The sequence below is a fragment of the Mesoplodon bidens genome, assembly GCF_964165515.1.
Source record: "Mesoplodon bidens genome assembly, chromosome: 5".
Classification (NCBI taxonomy): Eukaryota; Metazoa; Chordata; class Mammalia; order Artiodactyla; family Ziphiidae; genus Mesoplodon; species Mesoplodon bidens.
The window spans coordinates 48,822,203-48,839,994 of NC_138161.1; the positions used below are offsets into that span (position 1 = coordinate 48,822,203).

At 38.9% G+C, this 17,792-nt stretch overlaps 1 protein-coding gene across 14 annotated transcripts in view; it reads right to left on the reverse strand.

Moving 5' to 3' along the window:
- The window catches only part of ABI3BP (ABI family member 3 binding protein), a 250,305-nt gene that overhangs the window by 32,870 nt on the left and 199,643 nt on the right, over window positions 1–17,792 (reverse strand). For 13 of the 14 annotated variants that reach the window (XM_081235522.1, XM_081235521.1, XM_081235527.1 and 10 more), the window contains 5 exons: window positions 17,116–17,190; window positions 9,223–9,300; window positions 7,616–7,720; window positions 4,424–4,552; window positions 3,840–3,908 (listed from right to left, as the gene is read on the reverse strand). In XM_081235522.1, coding sequence (XP_081091648.1) covers window positions 3,840–3,908; window positions 4,424–4,552; window positions 7,616–7,720; window positions 9,223–9,300; window positions 17,116–17,190 — 456 coding nt within the window. The remainder of the gene's footprint in view (window positions 1–3,839; window positions 3,909–4,423; window positions 4,553–7,615; window positions 7,721–9,222; window positions 9,301–17,115; window positions 17,191–17,792) is intronic. The other variant, XM_081235523.1, reaches the window with a different exon arrangement.

A 17,792-nucleotide genomic window follows, 5' to 3' on the forward strand; every position in this document is an offset into this window, starting at 1 on the left:
CTAACAGGTTAAGGTAAAAGGATGAAAAGAAGAGATACCATGATAACACTTATCAAAAGAAAGGTTGAATGGATATATAAATATCAACCAATTAGATTTTAGAGCAAAGAATATTACCATAAACAAAAAAAGTCACTTCATAATAATAAAGGACCAATTCCTCAGGAGTTTATTACAACCCTAAGTAATTTAGGTCTATATCTAAATACAGACCTTTAATATACATGTAGCAAAAAATGATAGAACTGTTAAAGTAGAAATAAATCCACAATTAGAGCTAGAGATTTCAGTACTCTTCTCTCATTAAATGACAGAACAGTAGACAGAAAATCGCTAAGGATATAAAAGAATTGCACAATACAACCAAGCAAACTGACCTAATTGACATTTTTATAGAACACTTGTTATGGACTGAATTGTGTTTCCCTAAAATTCCTATGGTGAAGCCCTAATTTCCAATGTGAGAAACCAAAGATACCTTGATCTCAGACTTCTGGTCTCTGGAACTGTGAGAAAAGAAATTTCTGTTGTTTAAGCCACCGAGTCTGTAGTATTTTGTTATGGCAGCCCTAGCAAACCAATACAACATTCCACTTAAGAACAGCAGAATACACATTCTTTTCAAGTAAAACCCTTCTCACAAGGAGAATATCAGGCTCAGATGGCTTTACTGGTAAATACTAACAAATATTTAGGAAAGAAGCAACACCAGTTCTAAACTCTTTCAGAAAATTGAAGAAAAATTCAGCATCATTTTGATACTAAAACTTGACTTAGACATTACAAGAAAAGAAAACTACAGACCAATGTCCCTCACTGAATATAATTCTAAACAAAATTTTAGCAAATTAAATCCAACAATATATTAAAATGAGAATGCACTATAACCAAGTGGAATTTGTCACTGGAATGCAAAGGTAGCCTACAACTCAAGAACAATTACTTTATCACATTAACACACTAAAAAAGGAAAACCACATAAGCATCTCAATAAAGCCAGAAAAATTATTAGACATAATCTAGCATTCATTTCTGATAATGACTCTCACCAAAGCAGGAATAGAAGAAAACTTTTTCAACACAGTGAAGGCATCTATGAAAAACCTACAGGAAGCACCATACTTAATGGTGAAAGGCTGAATGCTTTTCCCATAATATAAGGAACAAGAAAAAGATACCTATCTTCACTATTTCTATTCAGTATTTCACTAGAGGTTCTAGCTAGTACAGAAAGGCAAGAAAAAAAGATACCTAAGTTGGAAAGGAGGAAGTAAAACTTTCCCCTCAGATGACATGATTCTGTAGGTAGAAAATTCAGTGGATCTACAAAAAGACTACAGAGGTTTGCAAGGTTGCAGAATACAAGCTCATTAAACAAAAAACAATTGTTTTCCTATATACTAGCAATGAACAATTAGAAACTGAAATAAAAAATGCTACTTTTATGGTTTTCTTTACATGGAAAACTACAAAACATTGGTGAGAGAAATGAAGAACACCTAAATAAATGGCGAGATATACCATGTTCATAGGTAATAAGACTTAATACTGAACAGCTGTCAATGTTTCCCAGTTGACCTACAGATTCAATGTAATTCTAATAAAAATATAAACAGGCTACTTTTCTCAGACGTTGAGAAACTCATTCTAAAATTCAGATGGAAATATAAAAGGACCTAGAGTCACCAAAACAACTTTTAAAAAATAAGAACAATGTTGGAAGACTAACATAACCTGATCACAGTGCTTATTATAAAACCAGTGATCAAGACACTGTGGTACTGATGGAAAGGTAGATAAATAGATCAATGGAACAGACTAGAAAACCCCAAAATAGTTCCACATATATATGGACAATTGACTTTTGACAAAGGTACAAATTAAATTCAGTGGAGAAACAACAGTTTTTTCTAAAAATGATGCTGGAACAATTGGGTATCCATAAGCGAGAAAATAAATGCATTCATACTTTGTGTCATATAGAAAATTTGACTCAATATGGACCATAGACCTAAATGTAAAAGTAGAAGACTTCTAGAAGGAAACAGGAGAAATCTCTAGAAGGAAACAGAGGAGGTCTTTGTGACCTTTGATTAGTCAATGACTTCTTAAATATAACATAAAAGATACAATCTATATATAAAAAACCAAATTGATAAACTGAGCTTCATTAAAATTAAAAGAGAAGCCAAACACTGGGAGAAAATACCTGCAAAGTGTGTATCTGAAAATGGTCTTCAATCCAGAAAATATGAACACTCTTAAAACTCAATAATAAAAAAACAAGCAACTCCATAAAAAATAGACAAAAAAAAATGAACAGACACATCAAAAAAGATATACAGATGGCAAATAAGGACATAAAAGGATGTTCAGCATCCTTAGTCATTAGGGATATGCAAAATAAAATCACAATCAGATACTACTACACCTTTACTAAAATGGCTGAAATTAAAAAGACTGACCATAGCAAGTGTTGGCAAAGTTGTGGAGGAATTGGAACTCTCATATACTGTTGGCAGAAAGGCAAAAACAGTACAACTGCTGCGGAAAACAGTTTGGCAGTTCCTTAAAATGTTAAATGTCCATTTATATACAATCTAGCCATTCTCCTTGTTGGAATTTGTCCAAAAGGAATGAAAGCATATATCTACACAAAGACTTGTACATGAATGGTCATAGCAGCTTTATTAGAACAACCCAAATGTCATGAACAGTTTTAATAAATTAGTATATATCCATACAATAGAATACTAGTCAGTAATAAAAAGGAATAAACTACTGATACATTTATCAACATGGATGAATCTCCAAATAATTATGTTGAGTGAAAGAAATCACACACAAAAAGTTCATACTGTATTTTTTTCATTTATGTAAAATTCCCAAAAATGAATACTAATCTAGAATATAGCCACCTAGGGACTAGAGGTTGGATGGGAGGAGTGAGGAGGAGGGATTATAAAGGTACATGATGAAACTTTTGGAGGTGGTGCATGTATTCATTATCTTGATTGTGAGGATATTTCATGGGTATATACATATGTTGAAATTTATCAAATTTTATACTTCAGAAAAACATATCACAAAAGGAAATACTGGGTTCTATATCATATAATCTCTCTTTTACTGTGGTAGATTAGATTACTGTTCAAAAACATTCTCTAACAAACTCCGCACTCCCAATGCAGGGGGCCTGGGTTTGATCCCTGGTCAGGGAACTAGACCCCACATGCTGCAACTAAGAGATTACATGCTGCAACTAAAAAGATCCTGCATGCCACAATGAAGATCCCGCAAGCGGCAACAAAGATTCAGCGTGCTGCAACTAAGACCCGGTGCAGCCAAACAAATAAATAAATATTTCAAAAACATTCTCTATATCCATGGAAGGAGTATACTTCCCCAATCTTTGTTATGAGCTTGGCTATGTGACTTTCTTTAGTCATTGAATATTGGCAGGTATAACACAAGAAGAAGCTTGAAATGTGGTCACGTTTTTGGACTCCCCCTCTTTTCACTTTGTACTGTCATGAGAATGGCTTCTCTTGGGTCACTGTTAGTCCTTCATCCTGGGCACCAAAATGAACAGATGTGGAGCAGACCTGAGCTCAACCTATAAGAGGCCCAGCTGTACCTGTTGCTAGAAGTAGAACCACCCAGCCAAACACATAGTAGATCAGCTGACCTCCAGGCAATTTGTAGACACATAAGAAATAAATCCTTTTCAGAGTATGCTACTAAGATTTTGTGGTTGTTTATTACACAGCAACAGCTGACTGATACACTCACCAAAGATAGCTTTGTTAAAATTGAGATTTGGAGCCAGTCATACATACCTTTGAATCTGGGTTTCCCAAGAGGATCAGTTTCTCTTGTTGGACTTGAGCTAAAGTCAGTCATATTACCTGAGAATGGAAGATACAATGAAAAAGTAGTAAAACTATAAATATTTAATACATATGCCTCCTAGTCAATTCCTTGCAATTTGATTTCAATTATTATTATTATTACTATACATATTATCCACACTAAAAGGCCTTTAATTATGTCCTGCTGGTGCCCTTCAGTGTAATAAATAATGATTCAAAGATTACAACCAAGTAGCTAATGCTTATTAATAAATTAAGATATGCGTAATTAGTAATGACATGCGATTTAGTAAGAAGCATTGGGTAATCTAGATCTTTTTAGGAAGACTTTCCTAAAGATCTTGGGAACTTCCTTCTATGTCTGCAAAAGGAAGGAGCACATTCTATAATAAAACATTAGAAATAAGTATAATTTTTAAATTAAAAAATTCATAGCAATCATAAAATTGAGTAAAGTAGATGATCCAGAACTGGGACTCTTTTCTCTCTAGTTTGAAATCCTTTAGTATTTCGTAGCTAAGCATCCAGTGGGAAGTGACTGATATACTAACCAAGTTCTTCTCCTGAGGCAGGAGCTGTTGGTTGCTTTTTATCTGTCTCTGTTCTCTCCAAGGGGGCCTCAGTAGGTCTGAGTGTTGCCCTCAAGGGTGGTGAAGTTACTCGGTCTGATGAAATGATTCCTGTAATGTAGAGCCAAAGGATTCAGGCTTTATAGGGAGCCCTGCTGAGTTCCCCATTTATTTACTCAATAAATATTTATTAGCGCTTACCATGTGGCTTGGCACTATATGCCAGGATTAGAGAGAAAATAAGACCTGGTGTCCTTGATTGGGAGAGATGTGTGAGCCAAATTATACTGAAGCATTATAGATATTGTGAAAGCATGGGATAAGGTCTCAGAGAGGACAAGTCTACAGGGAAAGATGATGAGTGTCGGGTGGGAGGAGGGCAGGAATGCCTTCCCAGAGGATGTACCAATAAAGAGGAGAAGTGATCAGTAGGTAAGCCTGAGAGCTGTATTCTAGTCAGAGGCTGCAGGAAGAACCAGGTCAGGGAAGCATGAAAGCACGTGGCGTGTTGAATTATCATGAAATCTCGTGGCGTGTTGAATTTGAAGGGGTGAGAGCCAAGAGTGCCAGGAGCAGTGAGAGCAGAGTACGGAGGGGCCGGGAAGGGCAGTTCATGAAGGGCCTTGCATACCATGGATTCAGATATTATTTTTAGGTGATAAGGACCCATTAAAAGATTTTCACTAGGGAAGTAACATGATCAGAATAGGAGAGGGTGAACAGTTAAGTTGCAAGGCTGGTGGCAGAGAGAGAAATCAAGAGACTAAAGCAGTTGCATAGGCAAGGACAGAGGAGGTGAACAATGTAAGAAGCAGTGAGACTGGATGGAAGGGGGTTTTACATGAGAAATGTCAAGGGGATGGAGTGGCCTGACTGCAGTTTAACTGGCAGGCATGGGAGACGGCTGGGCAAGAAGAAGTTTCTAAGGTAATGTCTGTGATTCTGGCCTGTAGCTAGAACAGTGTCACTCTGAGACGCTATATTCAACAATGTCTCCTCCACTCTAAAAACACCTATAGGTTTCCCAAACAGGATGCATCCCAAGGTCTAGGCAAGTATGGGTAGAATAGAGTGGAGGCTAGATTAGGTTTTATAGTCCTCCTGGGAAAAGGAATCATTCTCAGACAATAGAGAGTCAAGGGGTACAAGACTGACCCAAGGACTGTGGCCCAGCACAGAATCATGGATGAGCCATTCAGATGGGCTGCTGGTCCAGCCCCTGCAGACTTATGCTCCTGGTCCTGGTGGGAGTAGGCCCCAATGAGAGGGTGAGTGAAAACCATGAGACACTGCACTGCAGCCCGAAGGAGCTTTTTAGAGGGTGCAGAGCAGCATTCATCCTGGCAAGGAGAGCGGGACTGAGAGGCCTCGGTAGATCTGGAGATAGGGGACAGGTGGAGATGCCTCGTAGTAGCCTAAGACTGTTCTCAGAGGCACATGTGCAAGAAGGCTTGTGTTCAGAGGACTCCCAGAACATTGAATTGATTTCCTGAATTCTGTACGCACTTTCTGTGATGGTCATCAGGCCAAATCTGTATAACTGACCTCATTTGTGTTTGGCTCTTCAGTGTAGTCACTTCTTTTGAGTTAGAGGTGGAAAGCACGGGGCAGGGAGGGCACCAGAGTTAATCTCAGAAGTGGGATGTGTTTATACCATGCCACAGGCTGGGTGAGTTATACCAAAGCTACACTTATTGATGGCAGTGAGCAAGGTTTCATATGGCAGGAACCAAGGCCGTGAAGGTGCAACTGAAGACACACAGCCTTGTAGGGGAGCTCTGTGGTGGAAGGTTCCCCTGACTCTTCCATGGGGGAAACTGAGGCATCACTTTCTGTCTGAACTAAAAGCTATAGAAGCTCAAGTCACAGCTGCCCCAGGTTACAATTAATGAGTAAAACCTGGTCTCCTCAATGGGGCCACGTCCCTAGACCTGGACCCAGGAAGGCACCATCAGCATGGATGAGAGGCTGATTCCTCCTTCAGCTGATGGGAAAAACAATCTAGAGGCCACTGTCCCCTTGCTACATCATGAAAGCTTCTCCATCACCACACCCTCCTTCATCCTGTGAAAAGAGTGACAGCCATTCCCTTTCTCAGAAATCCTTATCAGTTTCATCTTTCACAGCTGTCCTTAACACTGTTATCCTAATTCTGACTACAGGATATTTAGGAAGTAGAGATGAAGGAAGAGGGAGGAAAAATGGGAACATGATCTGATCTGCTGGCAGGTCCACTGGAAGAAACTTTAAGAAAAGTGAGGTGAATCTTTGCTCTGAACTAGGTTCACTGATTCTTAATTTCACTCACATATTCACTCAATGATTACTGGATTCACTCAATGAACACTGGATTTGGTTCTGGGAATTCAGAGAAAATGTCATCTGTCATCAAAGAGCTCATGATATAGTAGGGGAAGACAAGTACACAAACAAATAGGTATAAAACAGTGGTTTGCTCTAACAGAGGCATGTTTCAAGGAAAAGTAGAACACAGAAGCAATGCTAAGTCTACTTTGGGGAGCTAGAGAAGGCTCTTCAAGACAAGGATGAAGTACAGGTATCCCAGGTGACTCGGAGTGGTCATTCTATGGGAAGAAGACAACACATGCCCTAGGATAGAGGCATGTGAGCAAGCTGAGAGGCAGCTTGACTTCTAAAATATACTCCTGCCTTGTTGCACAGGCTAGACCCTGCTCAGTCACCCTGAGAATTCCAGTTCCCAATCTTTCCCCTTGCACTGTAATACTGGGGTCAGCATGAAGGCTGGTGGACAGGGAAGCTACCAATGAGATGTAAAGGATTCTATCTCAAGAGACAGGATGATGAGTGGATGACATTTTCCATTACACCTGGTGGGTTGGCAGCACAAAACATCTCATCCAAAATAATCCACTTTTTGAAGAACCTGTGATAGCTTCTGTCTCAGCACCAAGCACACAGCATCTAAGAAGCAAACTGGCCTAGATGGACATGGATGGTTGCTTTCACCCCACCCACCCAGAATCAGGATATGAGTCCTCAAAACTATAATTTACAGTCTGGTCTTTGGGGCCAAAACAGGCACATGTCACACACACCAAGGGCTCATCCATTGCTTGAGCTATCACACCAAGAAGGGCTTGCGTTTGGCCAGTGAAATCAAGGAGGGAGAAGGAAGGTATGTGATTGACGTACCTGCGCTTCCTGGCTTTCCGGTGACATTATTTGGTGGTAAAGGCTTTCTTCGTGGGGGCATGGGTCTAGGTGGCAAGGGTGGGCGACGAGTGCCTGGGATTGTGGCTAGGAGATTATATTACAGATAAAGTGGTCATAAGGATTCACTCTATAAAAATCATGGGTCTTAAAAAAATATAATGTTTGACAAGTAGCAGTTGGATGAGAGAGAATAGATTCTATAGAAAAGTGCCTGCAATACTTTCTGCTATTCTTCTAAATTAGGGCTTGTAACGTACCCAGGGATAATGAAGCACATTTGTGTATGGGGAAAATATTCTCTAAGTATAGATGAAAATATATCAGTACATCTGCCCTTTGAAAGGAAAAGTAGAACATAGACGTATAGAATTTATCATCTTTAGTTTCCTATATAGACTCAACAGTAGCATTTCTGTGTCTCATTATCTCCAATTGCCTTTGATTTGCAGGCTACAATTCTTACACCATTTTAGCTTTGAGCTGGTAAAGCATATAATTTCTCCTTTAGTAGGTGTTCCACCCTATCCTCCAACTCTATTATGTAATTATAATTAAACAAACACTTTCAGAACTTCTCAAACGATTACAACAAAATAGCCCTGATGGCAGAAGCAATAAGCCTGTGGCCATGGAGAGCAGAGTCACCACACGAAGGCACCTGGCCAGGGAGCTGTAAGCGGGAGGCAAAGTTTCACATCCACTCTGCTCTCTCACCCACCCATGAGCCCTGGTGCAGCCCAGAGGAAAGGAACGTTTTTCTAAATGGTTTGCCTGAAGGGCAAAGGGAAGAGACACCTTTTTATAATCTGCACAAAGGCAGACAAGGCTAGAGGTACCTGGAGCAGCCCACCTTAACTCAAATTTTCTTTTAAGTCTTGTGTTATAGCTTAAAATTTCATCTCTTTCTTTGCATAATATGTTGGTTTAAGAATCTTCAAGTAAAATTGACAATCCAGGAAAATGCCCCGTGGCTTTAAGTACTTCCTGGGATATTAGGAATTGTGCACGTGCGTGCATGTGTGTGTACATGTACTGCAGGGCGGGAGGGAGAGTGAGTGGTGATGATACAATACAGATCTCTAACCCAGACATTAATACATCAGAGTAGGTTTCACAGCATCCTTTTAAAAGCACAGAGTTCTTATTCAATGCAAAGATATTATCGCTTCATAATTTTGGCCTATTATATAGAGCACAGCCTCAAATTAGAAACATAAATCATTTCAGGCAAAAGGATATTATAATAAATTACATAAGAACAAACCTTGTAGATGATGAAAGCTAGAATCCACCGTTACGCTTCAGCATTTGTCCACTGTGGCCCCTCAGAACATTATATAAAGTAATTATTAAATCAGTGCCTCGTTAGAGGTTCTCATTAATATTCAACTTGTGCATAAAGAGCTTTTTATTTTCCTGAAGATAGTATTTTGGTATGTTTATCTAGCAATACCCCTGTACTGTTAGCATGGTTCTGATGCTTTGGGGATGGTGAGGATGCTACTTTTTTTGCTGCAGCACATGTTACTTGCAGTTACAAGTTTCGGAGAAGAGCTGAGTGAGGGAGTCAGCATTTTATTCCTTACCTGGTTTTTGTGTGGAGTGAGAAGAGTCCACTGACACATTTCTATCAGCACCGGATGGCAGTGGTGCTTGCTTGACCTCTGTGAGCAGAGAGGATGACAGAATAAATAGATAGCAAAAATGTGGTAAGTAGTCTTCACAGAAACTTTTTGTGCTCAGACAGTTTGATTGGCTTCTTCCATCTGTGTATAGGAAAAAAACCTTAAAGCCCTATTGCATTCATTAGTTGTGATTTTTTCTCTGAAGAGTTAGTGTTTGATTGCAGAACGTGGTTTTGCCTTAATTTTCTATGATGCCCACCCCGCACTGCCTGCCTGGGTGATATTGTTTTGCTAGGAGTAGTTCATCTACAGTGATTGGGTTTTTTTTGTTTTGTTTTGTTTTGGGGTTTTTTTGCCAATATTCATGGGCAAATTTTGTGGTTTTTAAAAAACTTTTCTCCAACTCCTCTACCCCAATGAAAACCCTTAAAATTCCAGTGTGTTTGGGTTTGTACTTAATGAATTGACTTTAAAAATATTTTTTGAGAGTTCTTGGCTAGAAGGCTGGTTAGGCCACAGACTGAATCTGTGCTTTTGAGATTTGTAAATTAGGCCTGGGCATGCCTAGAATTCCAAATTGCTGTTTGGAAGAAACTGACCTGCGTGCTATTGCGTGCTATTTTATCTCTTAAGTCCCTCAAACACAATCTGGTGCTAGGGTTTGGGGTAGCAATCCTAAGGGTAGAGGGAACCAATTTAGCTTTTGTCCTGCTTTTTAAAAATTATTATTCTTTTACATTATAAAATAATCTTCCCTCATGTGGCCAGCAGTCTTCATTAAGAAATAATAGGAACAGACGTTTTTTAGAATCTCAAAAGTAAATATTGGGCTTCCCTGATGGCGCAGTGGTTGAGAGTCTGCCTGCCGATGCAGGGGACACGGGTTTGTGCCCCGGTCCTGGAAGATCCCACATGCCGCGGAGCGGCTGGGCCCGTGAGCCATGGCCGCTGAGCCTGTGCATCCGGAGCCTGTGCTCTGCAATGGGAGAGGTCACAACAGTGAGAGGCCCGTGTACCGGGGGGAAAAAAAAAAAAAAAAAAGTAAATATTATCTTAGATATAATGGCTCATGCTAAAAAGAGAATCCATACTCTGAGGACCTGACTATAATTCACCAATTAAAAAATACGAATAAACATTGAATTAATATGCTAGTTAGTATATTAACAAGGACAAGCACAACAATAACCCTGTTTTGAGTTCCAGGACTCTGTAGGGACATTATACACCCAGTCTTATTTAACGTGTAGGCAGATATATTAAGTATACTACAGAAGCTGATATTTTCACATTAATTTATGAAACTATTATAACTATAATGGGCATTAATCAGCATTATAATATTGACTTATTAGTATTATTAACAATTATAATAATAATTATGATTAACATTAATTTATGAAACCTAATATTACAATCCCACACCCTCTGCTATTTGAATAAGAGATAACATATAAAATCAAGGTGAATGCTTGTATGTAGCCATGAATCAACTGCTGTTTATTTGTGGTAGGAATAAAATGTTTCTGTGGTCACTGACTATCTTGTGGCTCATCCCACAGGCATTGTGAGAACAAATAGCTCATTCGTTTTCTTCCTGTGCCCTCCTCTTAGTGGTAATGGGGGTGGGAAGTGATTCATTTAGGTGGTTATTCTGTCCATGGCTTAAGGGAATGCAAAGTGCTTTCATTTGTGTCATTGGGATAACGTGGCTTGCTGAGATAGGATTTACCACTATTTTTCGAGGGTAAAACTGTATTATATCCTCTAGAAGCTTAGTAGGCTACGTGTGCCTTCAGTAGATCCTTCTTCATAGCCTTTCTCCAAATCTTTCCACCCTTAAAAAAACAAAGTATTTTATCCAGTACTGCGCAAGCACCTTACATATTCATGACGTGATTTGATCCATACAACTCTTCTGGGTGGGAGATACCACCCGGGTCTCACAGATGAGGAAACCCAAGGCAAGGGGAGAGTAAGCACTTGCCCAAGGACTCACAGCTGAAGTGGAGGCATTCACACCCATGTGTGCCCAGCTCCAAAGCCCATCTCTTAAGCACTAATTGGGATAGTACAGAGTGCTTTTTCCTGTCATCTTCTTCCCTCTGTTAAAGAGAAAACCACAGGCCCAAAATGGCATCACTTGTGCTAAAGCCCATGATACCAAGCCTAGACTTAAAACCTGACTTAACTGCAGTTTTGACCTTCCCCAGAAATGTAATCTCAATCAACCAGTCTGGAATATTCTGGTCACCACTGCACACTTCATCCCCCAGAGGAAGAAGAGGCAATCTACCTAAAACCCATGCAACTCCCTTCTACCCAAAAGAAGTTGTCCTGGCCTAAAAATAGTATTTTCTTTTCTTTTGCTAATAGTTACCTTGCCCCACCCTTCTTCCTATAAAAAGCCCTTCCATTTTGTACAACCCTTCAGAGTGCCCTTCTGGTTGCTAAATGGAAAGCTGCCTGATTCATAAATTGTTGAATAAAGTCAATTAAATCTTCAAATTTACTTGGTTGAATTTTGTTTTTAACACTTCTCTTACTCTTCACAGACTCTGACTTTAGTCCTCAAGTCCTATACTTTTTCTTTTGGGTGGTTTGAAGTGCCACTACTGGGTAAGGGCTAAACAGCCATGGCTGGCAAGCATGTGTCATTCAGCCATGCCACTGGTGTGTGGGACTCAGAAATACAAGGATGACATGGTTTCCCAACCAGGCACATGCAAATCCAACAAGTCACAGGCTGGTGAAATGGAGATCTAGGAGAGAATACAAAAGCCTGCAGGATTACTTTATGAATAAGATCAAACATGTAAACATCCCTGGCCTCTTTTCCAGTTATGGGAGAAATCAGCAGAAACGAGCCATTTTCTGTCACTTTCTGTATAGGCAGAGATGGAAGCATCATACTGTTATGATTCTTATAGGTTAAGTACCCAAATCAATAGAATGTCAGCTGCTAAACTGGACTTTGTTCAGCCTTTAGAAACAGAGAAAAGCCAGTAGTGGATGAGAATGTTGGTAAGAACCCAGCAGAAGGCAGCTGTGGGATGCAGGGAAAGAGCATTGAACTGGGGACAGGAGACTGAACTCTAGTTCTGGCCTTGGTTCCACCTAGCTGTGGTTTGCATGTCAGCCAGGAGCAGTGTGAGCACAGGACCTGGAGACCAGTGAACTTCTGTGGCCCTGAAATGAGGAGAGCAAATAAATGCCAAAGGTAGCAGAGAGGCAATGGGAGGGCAAAGGAGAAGCCAATAAGAGCTATTGCAGAGAAAGAATCCTCAGGAATTGGCAATCAGCCAGTCTGGCCCAGGCTGCGACCTGAATTCTTTTTCCCTCAGGCAGGATTAGTCCACTATTCTCTAAAGGGCAGAGTTGGCTCTGGAAGAACCAAGACTTCAGCTTCAGTGTGAACCCCCATTGCCATATGGGACTTCTCCAAAAATATCTGGATTTACATAGTTCACCCTTTAGCAATTTATTGTCAAAAATGAAGTAAGGATTTGGATATTTTTAACCATGGTAACAGAAACTTTGCAAACAAACACAGTAAACTGGGAATCAATTTCCAAATGTAACAGAGACTATTCCCTGTGACCAAAAGGAGTGGTATTTATGGATGATTGGTTTCCTCACCCTTGTCTCCAAATTTTAGCACCTGGCTAAAAAGTCAGGGGTGATGAGCCAGCAGACGGGAAGATTTAGCCACAGCTCAGACAAACACATTCCTCACCTTGGAGGAGTCTGGGTTCTTATTGTCAGGCACACTCCGTGTGGGGTCAGTGAAGTGTGGATTCCTCATTAGGAGAAGAAGGAGAAAGGAGTTTGGGGTTCAGGTATCTAATATATCTGCCAAACCACATGTGTCAAGGTGGTTTCCAAACTACATTTTGCCTGGCACATAATGGGCTTTCAATAAATGTCAGTTGAATGAAAGAATAGCTGCACAACTCAGCAGCTTCCTTCCATAGGGAGAAAGTTGGAGAGATTGTCTAGCACAGAATGGGAAAATTTTTTCTGTCAAGGGTTAGACAGTAAATATTTTCAGTTCCGTGGGCCATACTGTCTCTGTCACAACTATTCAATTCTGCCACTATATTGTGAAAGCAAGCCATGTTTCTATAGAACTTTATTTACAAAAAAAAGGCAGTGAGCTGGGTTTGGTCTGTGGGATTGTACTTTGTGCAATCCCCTTGGTCTAGGGCATGCTGTTGCATCTCTGGAGTCAGATCTCAAGTTGGTTATAACATGTAGAACATATCAATTAAACTGAGACACATCTCGGGAAACCCTGAAAAAGCAGACTGCTGGAAAAATGACCTACCTAAAACTTCATTCTCTGAAGGCTACTTTCTAACTTTAAGGTGAAGAAATATTTATATATATACATGTGAAATAAACATAAAGCAGGGTAAATATCTATAATGATTTTATAAATTAAGAAAGTTTGCTCAAGATAACTTAAAGATTCCTGGGGCTTATGGAATCATTGCAAGAATTGTATAGAGGCCCAAAGAATCAAGGGCCATAGTTTTGAGGCCTCAGAATCTTTCTTTTTTAGTTTTCCAAAGGCACAACATTAAGTGGCCTAAGACCATGAAGAATATGTCCTATAAATCCTAAACACATCCTTTTATCAACTAATTTTTTTATATGTAAAATATCTGTGCTGAAAACTTCAGCAAGAAAAACTATAGGAAAATATATGTGAGATGGGTAAGAAACATACATATTATGGGTGAAATGTCAAAGTTGGATAAGGAATCAGTTAATGCAAAAATGGTATCTCATTAAGACTCAATAGAGGTTAGAAGTGAGTATGAATGAGATAGTAGGACTAGGTCAGAGAAGAAAGAAAAGAAACTTGATGTGAATACCTGCATTTCTATAAACAAGTTAGATCAAAACTATGCACAGTCTAAGTAAGGTGGACTCATGTAAGTCTACAACCTGAAGAGAACAGATTTAAAAACATTCTTTTTCTCACCAATTTCTCAAGACAGTATTCCCCAGGCAAATACTTCAAGAGCTGTTAAAGTTTCCTTTCATAATACGCTACACAATGGCATCTGTAATTTGCAATTTTTATACCATTACTTCTTTTCTTGCCTTATTGCACTGGCTTAACACTCCACTTCTATTTTCAACAGAAGGGGTAAAAGTAGGAATCCTTGCTTATGTTCTTGATGTTAGAAGAAAAACATTTAAACTTTCACTGTGAAATAGGATGGTAGCTCTAGGTTTTTCACAGATGCCCTTTATCAGAGTGAGGAAAATTCCTTCTATTCCTAGTTTTCTGAGAGTTTTCATCATGAATGTTTTTTGAATTTTGTCTAATGGTTGATTTTTTATTTATTTATTGAGATGATCATATGATGTTTTCCTTTGCTCTGTTAATGTGGTAAATTACACTAATTTGTTTGAATGTTAAGCCAATCTTGCATTCCTGAGGTAAATATCATTTGGTTGTTATATGTTGTGGTAGACAAGGAGATGTACCACTCATATCTCCAATCAAGGCTCTCTCAGCTGAGGCTGACTGTGAAGGATATGACAGTGGGATACTGTCTGTTGACTTCATTCCCTTCAGGTAGGTCAGGCAAGTCCTTCCCTGAAGGGGGATCCCAAGAGACAGACATCAGAACATAAAACATGTGCAACACATTTTGATTGGGGATGGTAGTGGAGCAAGGAAAGGGGAAACAATGAGCTCAGCTTTGTTTACCTGTGCCTATCAATCTATTTCTTTTCTTTTTTTAAAATAAATTTTATTTATTTATTTATTTATTTATTTTTGGCTGTGTTGGGTCTTCGCTGCTGCACGTGTGCTTTCTCTAGTTGCTGCGAGTGGGGGCTACTCTTCATTGAGATGCATGGGCTTCTCATTGAGGTGGCTTCTCTAGTTGTGGAGCATGGGCTCTAGGCATGCGGGCTTCAGTAGTTGTGGCACATGGGCTCAGTAGCTGTGGCTTGCATGGTCTAGAGTGCAGGCTCAGTAGTTGTGGCGCATGGGCTTAGTTGCTCTGCGGCATGTGGGATCTTCCCAGACCCTGGCTTGAACCCATGTCCGCTGCGTTGGCAGGTGGATTCTTAACCACTGCACCACCAGGGAAGTCCCACATTTTACATTTAGATCTATGATCTGCCTTAAGTTCCTTTTTGTTTAGGTAGAGGAGTTCTTTTTTTGTTTGCTTGGTTGGTTGGTTTTTGTTTTGTTTAGTGTTTTTACATACAGATATCCAGTTTTTCCAGCACCATCTGTTGAAAACACTGTCCTTTCTCTGTTGAACTGCCTTTGTACGTTTGCCCCACATCATTTCACCATAATTGTGTGAGTCTATTTGGTTGATGGTGCTGTTTAGATCTCTATTCTTGCTAATATCCTGTCTGCTCATTTTTTTAAAATTAATTAATTTATTTATTTTTGGCTGCCTTGGGTCTTCATTGCTGCATGTAGGCTTTCTCTAGTCACTGCAAGCGGGGGCTACTCTTCAATGTGGTGCGTGGGCTTCTCATTGTGATGGTGGCTTCTCTTTTTTGCAGAGCACGGGCTCTAGGTGTGCAGGCTTCAGTAGTTGTGGTGTGTGGGCTCAGTAGTCCATCAATCTATTTCTACTAGCAACCAACTAATTAAACTGAAGAAGTCCTTGTAAGAGATCATCCATCCTTTCAAAGCTAAGTTAGGTGAGTTATTACAAAGTTGACTTTATCTACACAAGAGGGTAACAGATGTCAGTTTGTATTACAAGTGGCTCTGGAAAAAATATTTATATTGCTAATAAACTAAAATATAATAATGCTCTGTTTTCCCTCCAAAAGACAAAATTTTCCTTGTGAGAATCAATGCTTGATTATACTGAAGGTTAATGGCTTTCAAGTTTGATCATAGCTACTTGTTCTTTGTTTTGTTGACATAAATGCTTTCTTCTATTTTTACTTAGGCAAACTCCAGGGAATTATTTTGAATATTAAGAAGGTGGCTCTGTTTAGAGCCAGACTGCTTACGTCAATCTGAGACACTTTGAACTGCCTAATCCCACTTGGGAAAAATAAAAGGAACAGCTGAGCATAAATAGATATTGTAATGCTTTCTTGCTTTTCATGAGTCAGGAATTTATAGTATCTGCCTCATTAATTGAAGGGAAGTGAATTCCTAGAACTTCAGACATTGTAACAACCGAGTACAAAAACACATACTTAAAAAAAAATCTAAATCGTTTTTAGACTGAATACATGTCTTCAGGTAGTATTCACATCTCTTTCTCATTAGGGAATAATTATGGGTTGATTTTATATATACATATTAAATTTTTGAATGATTTGGAAACACTGATATGCTTGTAACTAGGGTGATCATTTGATAACTGTTCTTCTCATTTAAATGTCATATTCCAGGTGGCTAACAGATCTGGGTGTATTAAAAAAATTTCAGTGGTACTTGTGAAATTATACACTGGAAAACGAAGTGATAACAGTCTCAAAGACCAAACCTGTATATAGAAAGTGTTTTGAAATTAGGGAAACAGGTATTTTGATATTTTAATTCATACTCAGGATATTTTTAAGAATCAAGACTATATATTGTAGCTATAGCTGATTTAGTGGACTAGGCTGAGAAAAGTGAAAAACTATTTTTTAATCTTTTCAGAGACATTTGAAATTTTTTTTTATTGTTGAAATTTTGACTTCGGAATGAATTACAAGTTTCAATTCTATGAACTTCCAAAACTGACTGTACTAACAAAACTGGTAAAAAAGAAATTGAAATGTGCATTCAACAAAATTATAAAAATTGAATGAAAATATTTAGAGTTTAATAGGATCAAAAGGAAATAAATTTGTGATCATTACCTGTTTCCATTCCATTCCCTTTGGGCATTGTACTGGGTTTGGGTCTACTAGGTCTTGTAGTTGTCCTATTCAGAACTACAATAAAGTGGGAAATAAGTAGTTTAGACATATTTTAATTGAAAATTTGTAGCCAAGGAACATAAAACTTTCCAGAGAATTGGAAGTCAATTAACTGGGCGATAAATATATGATGACTTACCAAAAACTGTTGTTCAGAATATAGAAATCACAAGTCTGGTATAAAAATCATAGACTTGAATTTGAGACCTGAGTATGTACTCTGAGGTGATCACTGGGCTTGAAAAAATAGAGGGAATTTATATTTCTAAGTGGGAACTAGCTGGCTTCATTTATAAGCACTAGATATATTCCGAAATGGGACTGAAGAAAGATTAGGACTACATATGCCGAAAGAAAACCCAGAACTTGATGTGTATTTATTTGTCAAGGCCTCCTAACATACAAGTTCATGGTCCTTTTGGAGGAGTCTCTAGGTATATATGCTCCCTCATAATCTTGGCCCAAGTCCACCGTTAAACACAGAACTATGATAAAACCATTGAAATTGCTCTCCTGCTCTGTTGAGAGTCATAATATTACAAAAACATTGAAGTCAGCTGTTTTATCTTCCATTTAGCAGTTTTCAAGGAAAAGCACTAAGTGTATTGCAATTAAGA